The following is a 15,242-nucleotide window of genomic DNA, read 5'->3' as shown; positions in this document are numbered from 1 at the left end:
CCAGATCAAATCAAACAGTGCACACTGTGAAGGATTTAAATATGTCAATCACAGCAAATAAAATTTGTAATAATGAGATCTGAAAGTTTCCTTGCTTTATATTCAAGATGAAATTCCAAACTAGTTCTTGAAATTAAAATTGGCAATCAGGTACTTAGTTATTAAGAGTGAGATTCAAATACCCAAAAATTGCTTCTTTTAAACTGATTCAACTTCAATAACATTTGTTAAGTTGGGTTTTCCAATTGAAGATGAATCTTTGGTGTTCAAAATGTTTAACATTAAACAAAGTATCCATGTAATTTAATAGTTGTGCATCTCTTAGAGCAGTTTGTAGGACAGCCAATAAGCATCAAAGAAAACAGCCCGATTAAATACAATTAAAGACCTTCACAAGTTCATGAAAATATTGCTTCCACTCTTCTTTGTTCCCTTCCACTTGTTTGCCAATTCCCATCTACCCCATCCTCTGCACCATACAGGAGAGAGAACAATGAAAGACGGTGCCTGAAGGTTTAACCCAAGACACTGCTTACCTTAGCATTGGCCTTATAACAGTTTCTAGAGAAACCTTCAGGTCAAGTTCATAGGCACAGGAGAATTCAACATTGATGACTCTATCCCGAGTAATCACACTCCCTGTGTTGTTAAGGCTCTCAATCCAGACAGTGTTTGTGTACATTATGTGGGTTTCATTTGTCTGTGGGGAAGAAAACAACACATTCAAATAATGCCACATTCAGACAAGGCTAAACCACAGAAAAAATTTGTTCTTAATCTTTATACTGTAGTTGGGTAAACATACTCAGCTCTTCTCCTCTCCCCCCCCCACCCCCCCCAACAGCTGGTCCATCTCTTAGTGAAACCTATGCTGGTACCATACTGTCTGGCTCAACACATCACTCTGAGGGAATTACTCTGCTTCAGCTTGGCATTTTGGGTCAACCATTTCACAAGACAAACTATTTCATGGACAATAAATCTGACAAGGAGCCAGAGTACATACATGACATCACATTACAGCCCTGAGATTCTTTTACCTGCCGACGAGGCAGAATTACCACTTATTGGTAATGCAAAAGTAAGAGTCTTTAAATGAGTCCCTGGTTGAGTCTGATGGTGGAGGGGTAGCAGCTGTCCCTGAACCTGATGGTGCAAGTGTTGCGTTACCATCATTTGTTCCATCCTTTGCCTCTGCAGTGAGCCCCTGACTAGCCTAGCTATGCGAAGCAGCCCTTGACTTTGTGCCTGAGTTTGGCAAGCGATCAGGTTCACTCATGTGTTTTGTACTTGCCTTTGTTCACTTGTTTTATTAATAAAGAAGACAGAGATGCTACTGAAGATGTTCAGTCCTTCTGTGGAAATTCTTGGCCTGTTTACATTAGCTGTAGAGACAGCCTTGGATGAAAGCAATTGATGCTTCAGACAAAAGTAGAACAGAGAAAATTGTGTGGGGGCAAATTGTGGGACCTGCACAGTAATATGAACAGATTTAAGTAAAGAGCACACTCTAGCGAGAGCGCGTATTCACCTTCATGATATTTCCACAGTTCCGGTTAGTGTTATTGATGTGAAAAGCAATAAAATCATCTCCCTCTGCACCCATGCAGCGGTTATCATTAATACGAACATCCTCACGCTCAAACCCCAGCTGGTAGAGTCGGCACTTGGAAATATAAACCTCCATCTGGGAATATTTGCACACCACATCTGCCTGGACAATGTCATCTGCAATGGAAAGTGGAGAGAAGTAATGTTCAAATGGTAGCCATTAAGGAACAAGATCATTATCCTCTTTGCAGACCATTAAACCAAAAACCCAACCCATGCATCCTTCATATAGGAGAGCTGATAATGTCAACTTACATGACAAGACCTCTGAACGGAAGGTAAACCCTAAGGGAATTCAGGAACAACTTGTTTATCCAAAGACTGGTGAGTACATAGCTGTCTGGCCAGTTGAGGCAAAGAGTATGGATGCTCTGTGTTTACAGGCATGGATGGTGACTCTCGAGTAAAGCTGGATAAACCCCACAATGGAGAAAGAGACGGAAGGATAGATTGGTAATGTTAGGTTTCTGGTTGTCAGGGACAATATACTCCAGATGCTAGAAATCAGAAAGAATACAGCCAAGTGTGAAAGTGGGCCAGGCAGCATCTGTGGAGAGAAGACCAGTGTCTCAACATGAAACATTTATCCTGATGATTCTGCCTCCACAGAGGCCTTCTGACCAAATGAGCATTTCAAGTAGTTTCTGTTTTATCTGCTTCTTGATCCTTGCTGTGCAGACCAGCAGCTTCTTGAATAAAGCAATACAGTGACTTAATGATAATTTAATGGCCATGAGATGTTCTGTGATATTCTTAAAATGCAAGGCCTTTTAATTTTTCCCTTTGCATGACAATCTGAGAAAATAATGGAGTCTTGGTTGTCTCAATGTTGGGGTCTTTGGCGTTGCCGAAGATCCAGAGACACAGTTAGTGTAGTGGATAGCGCAATACTTACTGCACCAGTAACCCAGGTTCAAATCCGGTGCTGCCTGTAAGGTGTTTGTACGTTTTACCCGTATCTGCATGGGTTTTCTCTCTCCCTTCAAAACAGGTTGTAGGTTAATTGGGTGGCACAGGCTCGTGGCCCTCTATATGTAAATTTCTGTTATTTGGGGTTTGTTTTGGGTTGAAGACTATTAGAAATGTCAATTCTACTTCTCCATAGACACCGGATGTGTTCCTTGCCTTTTCTAATTTTATTCGAGATTTCCAACACTCGCAGTTCTTTCATTCTTATACTTGATGTTTATTTGTGTCAGTAAATGTTCCAAATTCTAATTAATGAAGTCCAGCCAGCCATTCTCAACCTTCTCTTTTGCCAATGGCCCCCTTAGGACTCTGCTCAAAGTATATGGGCCCCCTTCCTAGCAAAGCAGGAACAGTTTTCAGAGATCTCCACACTGTTGGTTGTGATTTCTCCTTCAATGTTGCAACAGCATATTACATAATGCAACTTCACCCAGGATTCAACAGCATCTTCACCCAGGGAACCTGATGAGAATTACACCAGAGAAACCCTGTTCTGCACTAGGAAACTTGACAATTTTGCTGCACTTCACTCAGTGCAACTTTACTCCACTGCAGAACCAAATGCATCAGAGGAAATAGATATCTTCATTACACCAAACTCGATGCAGCTTCCCTGGAGCAATCCGGAGCCATTCCAGGAGATTGGAAACTTGCCTGTGATGCCAGTTGCTTTCACACAATGACGATTTGACTGATTACAAAGAGGTTCCAGATTCAGACAAGAAAACCCAAGCGACAGTTCCACAATAATTTCCTACATCATTCCTGCGCACTAGGGTAAGGAATTCACTATTGGGGGTTTAATTTAGACATACAATGTTTCGGTGCATTTACCACTGTCAGGGCTGGGCTTCTTTGGGCAGCCACACAGGTCTCCATTCCCCTGTCGACATAGACTGTAGTTGGTACAAATGCCTCCAGCACAAGGATCATCGATCAATTCTGCTGAAAGGAGACAGACATAATTGATTAACCCTTAAACCTCACAGACAAGTCCAAACAGACCCAAGTACCCAAAGAGTTTAGGGTCCCGAGATCTCACCTGAGAGGGAGGTCAGAGTTCTGAACTATCCCACCAATGGGATGCTCAGAGCCCAGCCTCATATTCCCAGGGGAGAGGGGAGAAGATTATAGCCCTACACCTTAACCCCAGGAGATATAGCCCTAAATATTTTTTTACCCAGACAGAGGGTGGTAGAGGCAGATTCGCTGATTATGTTCAAAAGAGAGTTAGATAAGACTCTAGTGGGCAAAGGAGTTAAGGGTTATGGGGATAAGGCTGGAAAGGGGTACTGATGGTAGTGATCAGCCATGATCTGTAAAATGGTGGTGCTGGCTCGACAGGCTGAAGGGCCTATTCCAGCTCCTATTGTCTATTGTCTAAATACAAACCCCTGAGGGAGACAAAAACCTGAACTATAACTAGGGGATGACAAGAGTCCCAAATACAAACCCATGAAAGTGATAGCATTCCAACATCTACTTCGAGAGATTGCAGTCCTGAACCCATACCTGAAGGAAATGTTAAAGGGATTCCCCTGGCCCCAGTGAAAGTTAAAGATCTGAAACCTGACCCAGCCTCCAATGTTACCAGCTTCTTCTTACAGCAGTTTTCCTGCCGAATCCAGTCAGTACTCAGGATGCCCAGCGAGCGACACGCCTCTCCATATGCTGCTAGTGAACTGCAGATTTGTGATCTCTTGTCCCAGTAACAAGCATCCAATCCACAAGACTCGTAAAAAGGCACAGGGTTGACAAATCCATAGCATGGCTGGAAGAAACCTTTCATTTCTGTAAGTTTCAGGCAACTTCCCTCATTTTGTAGCTGGACAATGTCCAGATTATCACAGGTGAGCGACAAGGCAGTGTACTGCTCTTCATTACAGCTGTGGGAGGAACACAACAGCCACAGAGAGAAGACAACTTGTAGGTAACTTGAACTCTCCACCTCTCAAATATTTTCTAAAAACAATGTGAATCAACATGGGAGAAGTTCCTGAGTCTCAGGGACTTTCATTTGAAAAGAGATGAGAAATTTCAGAAGAAATCCCTGGGAATGGTTCTCCAAGCTACAATTACTTCCTAAAACATCATCATCCTTTATTTTATGAAAATTTAATTTTTGATTTTTATGGACTTACAGAACTCAACAAACAGTTCAATCTTTCCAACATACATATATATAATATATATATATATATATATATATATATATATATATATATATATTATAATGTATACACACAGAGTCCGTATTTATCCACCCCGCCCATTGCCACACTTGAAAAGTTTCTCAATACCAGTCATCATGGGAACTATGACCCCGACCAAAACCCAGAAAAGAACCAAAACACCTGAAAGGAAAAGAAAAGCACATAGTCTGCACTTGGTACCTCTTCTCTATTCACACTCCCTACCTCAGTGTGATGGGGTGTTACCTTATTCCTTTTTATTAATTCTTTTTTAAGGTGGGGGAATTAATCTATTCCATTACCTCAGGGCTTTCCCAATATCCTTACCCCCCCCCCCCCTTGTCCTTTGACATTTACCATTCACCCCTTTTATGGATGGGGGGAGAAGAAGCAATGATGGGGGGGGGGGGAGGTTAGGAGATTAAATAAAATGCACACTGGGATTTCTAGATTTATACATGCAATAGTCAATATCATGTTAAAATCAACTCCAGGTCCTGCCCACCGGAGCTCCCGACGCCCCAAATGCAAGCTTACCACCAGGTCATGGCCACACAACCATCTGAGCTCCCGACACCCAGAACGCAGACTTATCACCCAGCCATCCAAGCTCCCGACGTCTCGATCGATGCAGCTACTTACCGCAGTCAAAAGTAGCATGCATGTAATAATCAACCCCCTAAATTTTACCCTAAAATTTAGTCCACAAATTCGATTGTATACAGTAGTCATTATAAGAAAGACATGGCAGTCTAAAGAAAATGTTGATAAATCAACTAGGAATTATGCTGGGAGCGGGAATTACAGTAAACCATATGGGTAAATGTGTTGGTGAAAGAATAAAACTTTGTAATTGCAAGGCATTACAAAGTGAGGATGGAGTACAAAATCCAGGCCACAGAATCCTCCATCAATAAGAGACCATCAACATGTTGAATATTCAAAGGGCCTGCCTGCCTCAGTGTCTGAGCTCCTGGTCACCTCAAAGGGACCTAGCTGCTTGATGCAATATGGCATTGGATATTCTGGCTGGGTCAGACTTCAGGAGCTCTGACCAAGCAATGAGCAGCTGGAGGATCTTAACAAATCAGGTAGCATCCATGGGAGGAAACGATCAGTTAAAACATTTTGGGCTGGGTCCCTTTATCAACACTAAAGTAAAAAGAGGGATGATGCTACAAATACATATGAAAGAGGCTGAGGAAGGCCCAAGAGGTGTTGAGTATCGGATAGAAAGCAGGAAGTTAGAAAGTAGATGAAGAAGAGATGAACAATGGAATGAGATAGAGGTGGGGGTTATCTAAAATTAGAAAAATTGATGTTTGTGCTGTTAGGTTTAATGTTGTCCAGGAGCAATATGGTGCTTTTCCTCCAGTTTGCATCATGGTTCTAACCCTATTCAGACCCCAAGTATCCATGTCTCCTTGACTCAAAAATTATGTTACCTGTTCTGCATGCCATTGGTTTTCCAGCTCTTTGCCAACTCCAAGATGGTTTGTGCTGGTTTTCCTCGTGAACTCAAGTCATCGTCATTGGGATTTCCATTAAAGTTTCCACACAGTCCACACACCTTGTTCTGCAGGCGCTCACCCATCCTGATAGACAGCAAATTAAACCAATTGTATTGGATCTGAATACCCTGAATTGTATCAATGATCAGGAATCCCTCAGCTGTTGAGATCTTTGTTAGCCCTGTGACAACCGGAATCGTGACTGGAGTTCCATTCACCTGACAGACAGGACAGGGTTAGTCACAATATGGGGACACTTTGCACTTTTTCCACATTAAAATACAATTACTTAACTAGACTACACCAAGCCAATAGCAGCAAGATTAGAACTCCAGCACCTTGAAGTCACTCCTCTTCTTTATTGGATACATCACTGTGGTTTCTTGGTTGCTGCATCTAAATCCTGGAATTCCCAAAGAACATATACTGTTGGAGTACTGTCCCCAGTTTGACAACTGGTTCAAAGTGTCTCACCCAAGCTTTTTTCAGGTCTATTAGGGATAGTCAATAACCGCTGGCCTTGCCAATGATACACACGGATCAGAAACCAGTTTACATATTCCTGTTTCCAGGACACCATCAACAGCTTGGTAAAAACTTCTTCAAATATTTTTAATGATAACAAAACAACCATTTGTGAAACACATCAGGTCACAATGCAGTAGTTACACCAGAAGGAGACATCAGGGAATCAATAAAATATAGAAGACATTTTTAGCTGATAAATTACATCAATGAAAATTGATCACATAGTGAGAGACTGCAAGGAGAGCAGACATGAGAACTATGAGAATGAATGACTGGGCGAGGATATAGATAATGGAGATTGTGAGAAAATAAATAAGATGCTTTTGAAGGATACCACTGTTGAAATGTGGCAGTCACTTTTGAAGTAACGAGATTGTACAAACAGCAATATGGTACTCAAGGAGTTATTTTTGATAATATTGTTGAAGGGTTAATTACTGCCCAAGGAATCTGATGTTGGCTTGTCCAATCTGATTGCATGGTCGTCCCTAGGTCAGAGACCTAGATTTTCTGTTCAAGTCTCTACAGTGATGCTCAATCTCACCTGACTTGTAGACAACTGTATGATCAAACCGAACCATGGCTGAAAGGAATGATGAATACAAGAGAAAGGATGAGTTTGACACATGAACTAATGTATGAGGCTATGTAACAGGGACATAAATCTACAGTGTTAGAGAGGTAGAGAAACAAATGTGCTATCACTCCTCAAAGATGCCAGCAACTCCAAAGGACCTGCCAACATTTATCTCCATAAGTGTGGTGAAGTTTGACATTCTCTTGCAATTGTGCATGAATGTGCTCAGACCTGCATACAACTGATTGGTGCTGTCAAGCCATGGTTCTCCATTAATGGACATCTACAATTTTGGAGCAGTGACAGCTAGATCACCTGGACTTGGTGGGGGTGGAGGGGAAAACGGTGATAAAACTTAACTGACTGTCCAATTGCATCCATGGTATTTACAGCAGGAAGATGTGATGTCTCGCTGACCAAGTCTGCTGCTTTAGTGGACTTAGTGTGTGGACAAATTATGAATTTGGACAGTGAGCCACTGAGGAAATTGGTCAATAAAGATTGACCAAGAAATTGAGGTGGAATGAATTTGAAATATTGTAATTGCTTATTTTAGGGTTTAAAATTTTCAAGATAAACAAATTGATATGGAATTAATATGAAAGACAAGTGAATGTAGAAGAACATTCGTTCTCACATCAGGTGAATTTAAAAGAAGGGAAGGATTGAATGTGGCAGTGAAGATTCATGTGAGTGCAAATTCTTTTAAGACAAAAAAGTGACAAATTGAAATATGAGATAAATAACAAAACTGAGGATAATTATCTGAGAGAAATAATTGTATCAGAAATTGTGACCAGGAAAGAAAGGATAATATTGAGTATGAAGGGGAGCAAGGAGGAAGAGTAAACATCAAAAATGACTGTTGGAGTGAAGCAATGTGGAAGGGAATTAAAAATCTGCAAAACCTGGAAACTTGAAATTAAAACAAATTGCTGGAAGAAACTCATCAGGTCAGGCAATATCCGTGGAAAATGAAACAGAGTAACGTGTCATGTTGAAGGCCCTTCATTGCAGATTTCAGGATACCTTTGCTTACCTGGACATCATTCCCTGAGATGAGGATCTGTTCCTCATTGATATAAAGGTAAACCGGGGAGATCAACGTCATGTTGGGCAAACTCCATTTGTCAAAGTTTACGATTAGTTGGAAAGAGATATCTGGAAGCTTGTGACAGATTGTGGAGAGAACAAATGAGCAGGCAGCAGGAAACCGCAGAAAAGCACCATCAAACGTCTGGAACACGCCTCCCCCAGCAGCGATGCAGTGAGAACCCTTCTTGCTGTAGCAACCTCTCACCCCATTGCGAAGTGAGCACAATTCCTCGCTCTTGCACTGACGCGAGTCACACTGTACCATATTGCGGCCCATGCATCGACAGTGTTTGGAGCAGTTTGTGTTCCAGAAGAACTGTCCTGGCTGAGAGAGGCAGAGACATTTTAAGAGAAACTTCAGTTGAACTGCAGGCACAAACAGGGCATGTATCTGCTTCAGCATCCAAATATAGAAGGAACAGAAAGGACCACGTAGATGCTGCTTATAAGGGAGGTCATATAACCATATAACCGTTTACAGCACGGAAACAGGCCATGTCGGCTCTTCAAGTCCATACCGGTTCACTTGAACAACTCCACTAGCTCCTCCGCAAACTCCTGAGGAAGTGTTGGCTGCCTTTCCCAGGCAGTGAAGAGATGTGGATGGAGTCTGTGGAGGGGATGGCAGTACACTGGACTTGACTTGAACATCTACAGAGCTCTAGGATAACTCAGAGAGTCTAGGCATTTTAATCACTAACCTTATGATGGTGTCTAAAATTACACTGGACAACAAAGATTTTGCTTCCTGAACACATTTGAGTGCATTTTATGGATTTTGGGCTGCCAATCAAAAAAGTCACCTTAATATTTTCCTATCCTGCACCCTTTTTTTGGATACAACCTACAGCAAACCTTAAATCTGTGTATTCAGCTTGAAGTTGTCCATTTTAATCCCCATTTTTCTTATCCTCTTCTTTCACATGGATTCCACATTAATTCCTTTGACAATCCTTATTAACCAATTTCCTCAGTGGCTCACTGTCTAAGTTCAGCATTTATCCACACACTGAAGAAGTGGACTTTGTGAGAATTAGGTTGGACCTGGTCAGTGAGACATCTCATCTTCCTGCTGTAAATACTATGGATGCAATTGAACAGCCAGTTAAGCTTCACCACCATTTTTTAAAATCAGGAAGCAAATATTTTGAAAAAAATTGATGTCCAGTGTTATGAAGATAGATAAGGTGAATAGTCGTAGGTTTTTCCACAGGTTTGGAGGGGTGGTCTAAACCTAAAGGTTTTATGGTGAGAAGGGAAAGATTTTAAGGAGATGTGAAGAGCTGGATTTCCACACAGGATACATGGATCAAATTGTCAGAGGAAGTGGTGGAGGAAAGGTACAATGATAATGTTAGAAGATTTGGAAAGGTTGGGTGGGATACCGGCAAATTGGATGAGCATAGCTAGGCATCGCGGCTAGCATGGGAAAGTTGGATTGAAGGGCCCAATGAATCTATGAACCAGGTTATGGAGCAGGGGGACATTTCTAACTTTAATCCTGTTCCACCATCAACTGGAGAATGTACATTTACCTCCCTCACATACATAACCAAGTATCCTACCCCCCAAAAATGAATCTCTTCTGAAATTATCAATTGACCTCAGCATGAAGCAAAGCATTGAACTTGATGTTTTTGTGACAGTCTGAGTGAGGATACGCTTTCCAACCACCTCGGAACATACTGACTCTACTGCTGAGGTCACGCACACCCCTTCCCTGTTTTGGATCATCTTAAGAGAAAACACTAATTTTATCTCTGACCACCAATTCATTTAACACTGATGACAAACGTGGCTTCCCAACACACCTCATAGTATTTGTCCTCCGCAACACAGCCACAGTCCTGGGGCAGGATACACGATCGCCCATTGAGCAGAAAGCCATCGTTGCACTGGCATCCTTCCACACAGTAATGTTGGCAGTCCTGCTGGGTTTTGAAAGTAGAACAGCGTGGCTGGCAGACAGACATACAGCTTTCATAGTGACTATTTGCAGGACAAGTGATCACTGTGTGAAAGAGGATCAAACAGAAATCCTTTATCAAAGAACATGTTGACAGTCTTATTGTCATTTCCTTTGCATTCCATGAATTTTCTTTGATGTTAATCAGCAAAATATTTTACTTAATTAGCTTACATTAATCATGAAGCTTTATTACCCATGGCATTCAGCATATTATGTAAATGCTTTAACAGTTTCACACCCCTATTAATTCAGTATGTAAAACCGATGAAGACCAAATATAGGGAGAAATAATTTCAATCCACCAGGACTCTTTGCTTAAAAGGTTTAGAATTAGATGACAAAATTAAGGCATGTCGTTGTTTGGATCTAACTTGGCAAAAGAGTCAACTGTCTTGAAAAGCATCTTAGAGAAAGTATTACAGTAACAAACCATTATGTTAATCAATAGTTTACTCTCCTTCCGCAGAATGATCTCCAATTCCAACTGAATTCAATGCATCCAACACGTTGCACAATCATCCAGGAACAGCAAGTGAATTGACAAAATAAAAATGCACATTGACCTTCACCTCGCCATGCCAACAGGCACCATAAAACTCAACAGCAGCAGAGAGAATCCCACTGTCCAACAACAATGTAAGAATATGGTTGGTGTGTAGAATGGACTGGCAGGAGTGAGGGGGCTTCTAACTACGTAGAGAATAGAGGGTTATGACATGCAAGACGGAGAGTTTTAGTTTAATTTTGGCACAATATTTGGTTCTAATAACTTGGCTGCCCTCCAAAATGGTTGAGTTCTGTCCTATCTTGATTGTTTTTCCAACAGACCAAGACATTCTCATCAATTCATTAATAACTTTAAAAATAACTGTACCGAATATAAAAACAATGATGGAGAAACTGAACAGATCAGTGTGCTTTATATAGCAAAGATAAAGATACATAACCCACGTTTCAAGCTTGAGCCTTTCATCAAGGTATGGGAAAAATGTCAGCAGATGTCTGGACCTGGTATTTCTTCCATACCTTGATGAAGGACTCAAGTCGGAAATGTGGGTTATGTATCTTTATCTTTGCTATATATGCCTGTCCCGCATCGGACTTGTCAGCCACAAACGAGCCTGCAGCTGACGTGGACATTTACCCCCTCCATAAATCTTCGTCCGCGAAGCCAAGCCAAAGAAAGAAGATAAAGCACACTGATCTGTTGAGTTTCTCCAGCGTTGTGTTTTTACTTCAACTACAGTGTCTGCAGGCTTTCGTGTTTTACTACTGTACAGAATTCCTCTTCCTGTTCTGACTCCTGGTACACTCCTGATCAGATAAAGTACCCACCATAAAGCATGCAAAAGCATACAGTGGCACAAATGGCTTCCATTTCCAATGTAAATCAGTGTTCTCGATCCGACGATTTCTATCTCACCGTACAATGCAATTGAAATAATAAAGCAGCATCCAACAATTGCTTACTGTAACCTCCCAACTCAAAGCACACCAAGTATTCCCAGCTCAATAAAATACATTAAGGGAGTTATAATGTCCCAAGACCAGTGGATGATAGCCTGCTTACCAGCTGCAGATAACACCATAGTCACTCACAACATTCTGATCTGATTGAAGGGTCTCAAACTGAACTTCCACTTATTTTACTTACCACAGATGCTGCCTAACCTGCTGAGTTTTCCAGCATTTCCTGTTTTTTTTTTAAAAATGGCACCATTCTGTATCTCTACAAGGAGTTGAGGTTTAAGGTACAGTGCAGAATGTGTTAACACATTACAGTTTGCCAGGCAGGTGTTGGAACTTTAATATTGGGGCAGCACAGTTGGCGAAGCAGTTAGCGAACGCATTTACAGCACCAACGATCGGGGTTCGAATCCTGCGCTGTCTGTAGGAGTTTGCATGTTGTCCCTGTGTCCTCTGTTTTCCCTGGGTGCTCTGGTTTCCTCCCACTATTTGAAATGAACCAGGGGTGTTGGTTACTTGGGCAGCATGGACTGGTGGGCCAAAATATATATCTAAATTTAAATGTAGGTTGCCCCTCCACCATTCACTTGTGTGCACACACAATAAACAGCAGAAACTCCACAATAAGCATTTCTTCCCCTCCCTCCTGCTTCCATGCATCTATTACCTCCACATTTCACCCCCCCTGAAATCCTCCCCCATCCAGATCACCTTGCTTACATCACCTGCGATCTTTGTTCTACATCTGTCCCTTTCCCTCTCACTGTTTGCTTCCACTCATCACTTGCTTGTCTCCAACCCCACCTAACCATCCTTCACACCTCTTCCTGTCACCTGATTCAGACCTCCCCTCTCAGCCCCAAACCAGGCTCTCAAATGGAACAGTCCGCAGTTCCTCACCCCACAGATGCTGCTCAACCTGCTCAGTTCCTCCTGCAGTTTGAGGAGGCCAGAGACCATCATCGCCCTCAGTCACACAGCATCTATAGGAAGTAAAGGGAAACCAAGATTTTGGGCCTGGGACCTTTGTCAAGTTATGAACAAAAAACAGGCAGGTGTCTGAATAAAAATGTGGAGGGAGGAGAGGGAGCACAGGGCAACAGGTAAGAGGTCATAGGTGGATATGGGTGGGAGCATAGAAGAGGAAAAAAAAACCTGAGAAGTGAAGAGGAAGCTGATTGGAAAGGGAAGAGGAGATGGAGGAAAGGAGATGGAGTGACAGGGAAAGAGAGAGGTGGTTCACTGAAACTGGAGAAGTTGATGTTAATGCCATCTGGTTAGAAAGTGACCAGATGGAATATTAGGTGTTGATGCTCCAATTTTTGGGTAGTTCTGTTTGGCAGTGCCATGGAGAGACAAGTCAGTGTGGAAATCGGGTGTGGAATTGAAATGGTTGGCCATTGTTATTACAGCAACAGTCGAATTGGTTCCCAATTACCCCGACACTTACTGCAGCTACTGATGTTTCTCCAGCCTTGCATCTTCACGCCCTGAGCCTGGCAGGCACTCCCATAGTTCTGCAGCCAATTGCAGGCTGTCTCTCTGCTGCCACGGTCAATGCACGAGTCGAATATGCAGTTGTGGTAGAAGAAGGTGGGGTTTACCTTGCCATGGCAGCGGCTGAAGAGATTATCCTTGGACACGATCAGGGCACAGAGCTGCAAGGTTTGGACGGGGAGGCTGAGCACCCGATCGCAAGATGGGCAGCTCTGGCTGCAGCCCGCTTGGCAGAAGGAGGTTCCCCCCACAGCCCAGCTGCTCACAAACTCCAGCAGGCTGCCCGCCATCTGGCCCTGGGGGGTCTGAAGGTCATCTCCTGGATCGCCATTGAACTGGCCACACAAACCCCGGGTGGCATTGGAAAAAGCCCGCGGCACCGTCACCATCAGCAGAGTGCCCCAGTCGTACATCACTTTGAGCCCAAAATCAGTCTCCAGGACCAAGTAGAGGCCAAATGAGTAGAGGTTGACCTGACCCCCACCCAGTTTGAGGGGAAGGTAGAGGCGCTCCTCGTTGACCTGGGGAGGGAAGAAATCCTTGAAGTGCTGAGACTATTTCAGTTCATGCAAAAGTTATTTAGGAAAAGTTGGGGGTTCAAGTTGGGGTTGGTTGGAGGGTTCAGATTAGGGTTAGTCAGTGGGGGTGGGGTAGGAGGTTCGGGTTGGGGTTAAGTTTGAGCAACCAAATGTTTCAAATAGTTTCATCTCCTCGTTGACGGTCCTCGGCACCTGTCGATCCTTGTGCAACACAAAGGCCATTCAATCCCCTCTTGCCCTGGAGCACTCTTCCTCTCACCATCATGCCATTCTGTGAGTTAGTGTTTGTGGTGGTGGACAGGTTAGATGGGGTTGAGTATTGATTAGGGTGGGGTATTGATTAGGATGGGGTGTGGAGTGTTTAGGGCAAGCCCAGGGTTGGGGTGGTTAGTATTTGGAGTAGGTTCTCTGTGTCCGGTTTGAGTTGGTTGGGATGGGGGTGAGGTTCTGGTTTGTTGGGGAATTCAGGTTTGGGATAATTGGGGGGGGGGTTGTTAGGGTTTGAGAGGGGTTGGTGATGAGGTAGGATTTGGGGGTTGAAATCACGATTAGTTGGGGGGGGGGGTTCAGGTTGGGAGGTTCAGATTAGTGTTAGTCAGGGGTTTCTCCTCAGTCCATCCATCACCTGCTGCCTGCCTCACCCCTCCCCTCTTTATACCAGCTACTCTACCACTCCAACCAGTCCTGATACTTTTTCCCTCCCACACACAGATGCTGCTCAACTTCACTGCAAGGGCAGGAAGCGGCCATTCTGTCCAACAGATCCATGCTGATGGAACTGCTTAGAATCCCCAGCCATCTCCCCCTGTCAGCCAAACTCATTGTTACACTGCTCCCCCTTCTTCGCTGGACTTCACTGAGGATTGAAGGGTGGAAAGGCTGTTTAATGTCAGCTCTCCCTAGTCTTCCTGCCCATTACATGGGAATGCTGGTTCTCTGCTGTTCACACACCATCCGGACTTGGAATGATGTCGCCGTCCTTCCGCCATGACACAGTGGGGGCACCTTCTCCAGGAGGACTGGAGATTCAAGGAGGGGTCCAAGAACTTTTAGGACAAGGGACAGACAATTGTGATCAACACCTACATCTCAAATAGCATTTTAAAATGCTCAATGTGCTGGAAAATTCCACAACTTCACCTCCCCTCCATTGATGAGCTGGTGGCTGTATGGAATTCAGCATCAAGCACTCTCTGTAAAAAGTCTCGCAAATTCCCCCCTCACATTTAACCCTGACCCCAATCCTCAGACTGCTCCAGGGCCCCCCACCTTCAAGCACTTATTGCC

The 15,242-nt window shown here is 43.3% G+C and overlaps 2 protein-coding genes across 2 annotated transcripts in view; one reads left to right on the top strand and one right to left on the bottom strand.

Moving 5' to 3' along the window:
* LOC138741075 (rho guanine nucleotide exchange factor 12-like) overlaps positions 1-11,181 on the top strand; it is a 143,800-nt gene extending 132,619 nt beyond the window's left edge. The window contains exon 42 of the mRNA XM_069894588.1: positions 10,919-11,181. Within this exon, the coding sequence (XP_069750689.1) occupies positions 10,919-10,923 (5 nt within the window). The 3' untranslated portion in view covers positions 10,924-11,181. The remainder of the gene's footprint in view (positions 1-10,918) is intronic.
* The window catches only part of tecta (tectorin alpha), a 106,149-nt gene that overhangs the window by 4,057 nt on the left and 86,850 nt on the right, over positions 1-15,242 (bottom strand). Inside the window, 8 exon segments of the mRNA XM_069894593.1 lie at positions 537-700; positions 1,532-1,728; positions 3,415-3,525; positions 4,186-4,466; positions 6,218-6,501; positions 8,428-8,808; positions 10,295-10,494; positions 13,370-13,937. Coding sequence (XP_069750694.1) covers positions 537-700; positions 1,532-1,728; positions 3,415-3,525; positions 4,186-4,466; positions 6,218-6,501; positions 8,428-8,808; positions 10,295-10,494; positions 13,370-13,937 — 2,186 coding nt within the window.

Source organism: Narcine bancroftii, chromosome 8 (genome assembly GCF_036971445.1).
Source record: "Narcine bancroftii isolate sNarBan1 chromosome 8, sNarBan1.hap1, whole genome shotgun sequence".
Taxonomy (NCBI): Eukaryota; Metazoa; Chordata; class Chondrichthyes; order Torpediniformes; family Narcinidae; genus Narcine; species Narcine bancroftii.
The sequence above is the reverse complement of the archived record's forward strand: the minus strand, read 5'-3'. Positions and strand labels throughout refer to the sequence as shown.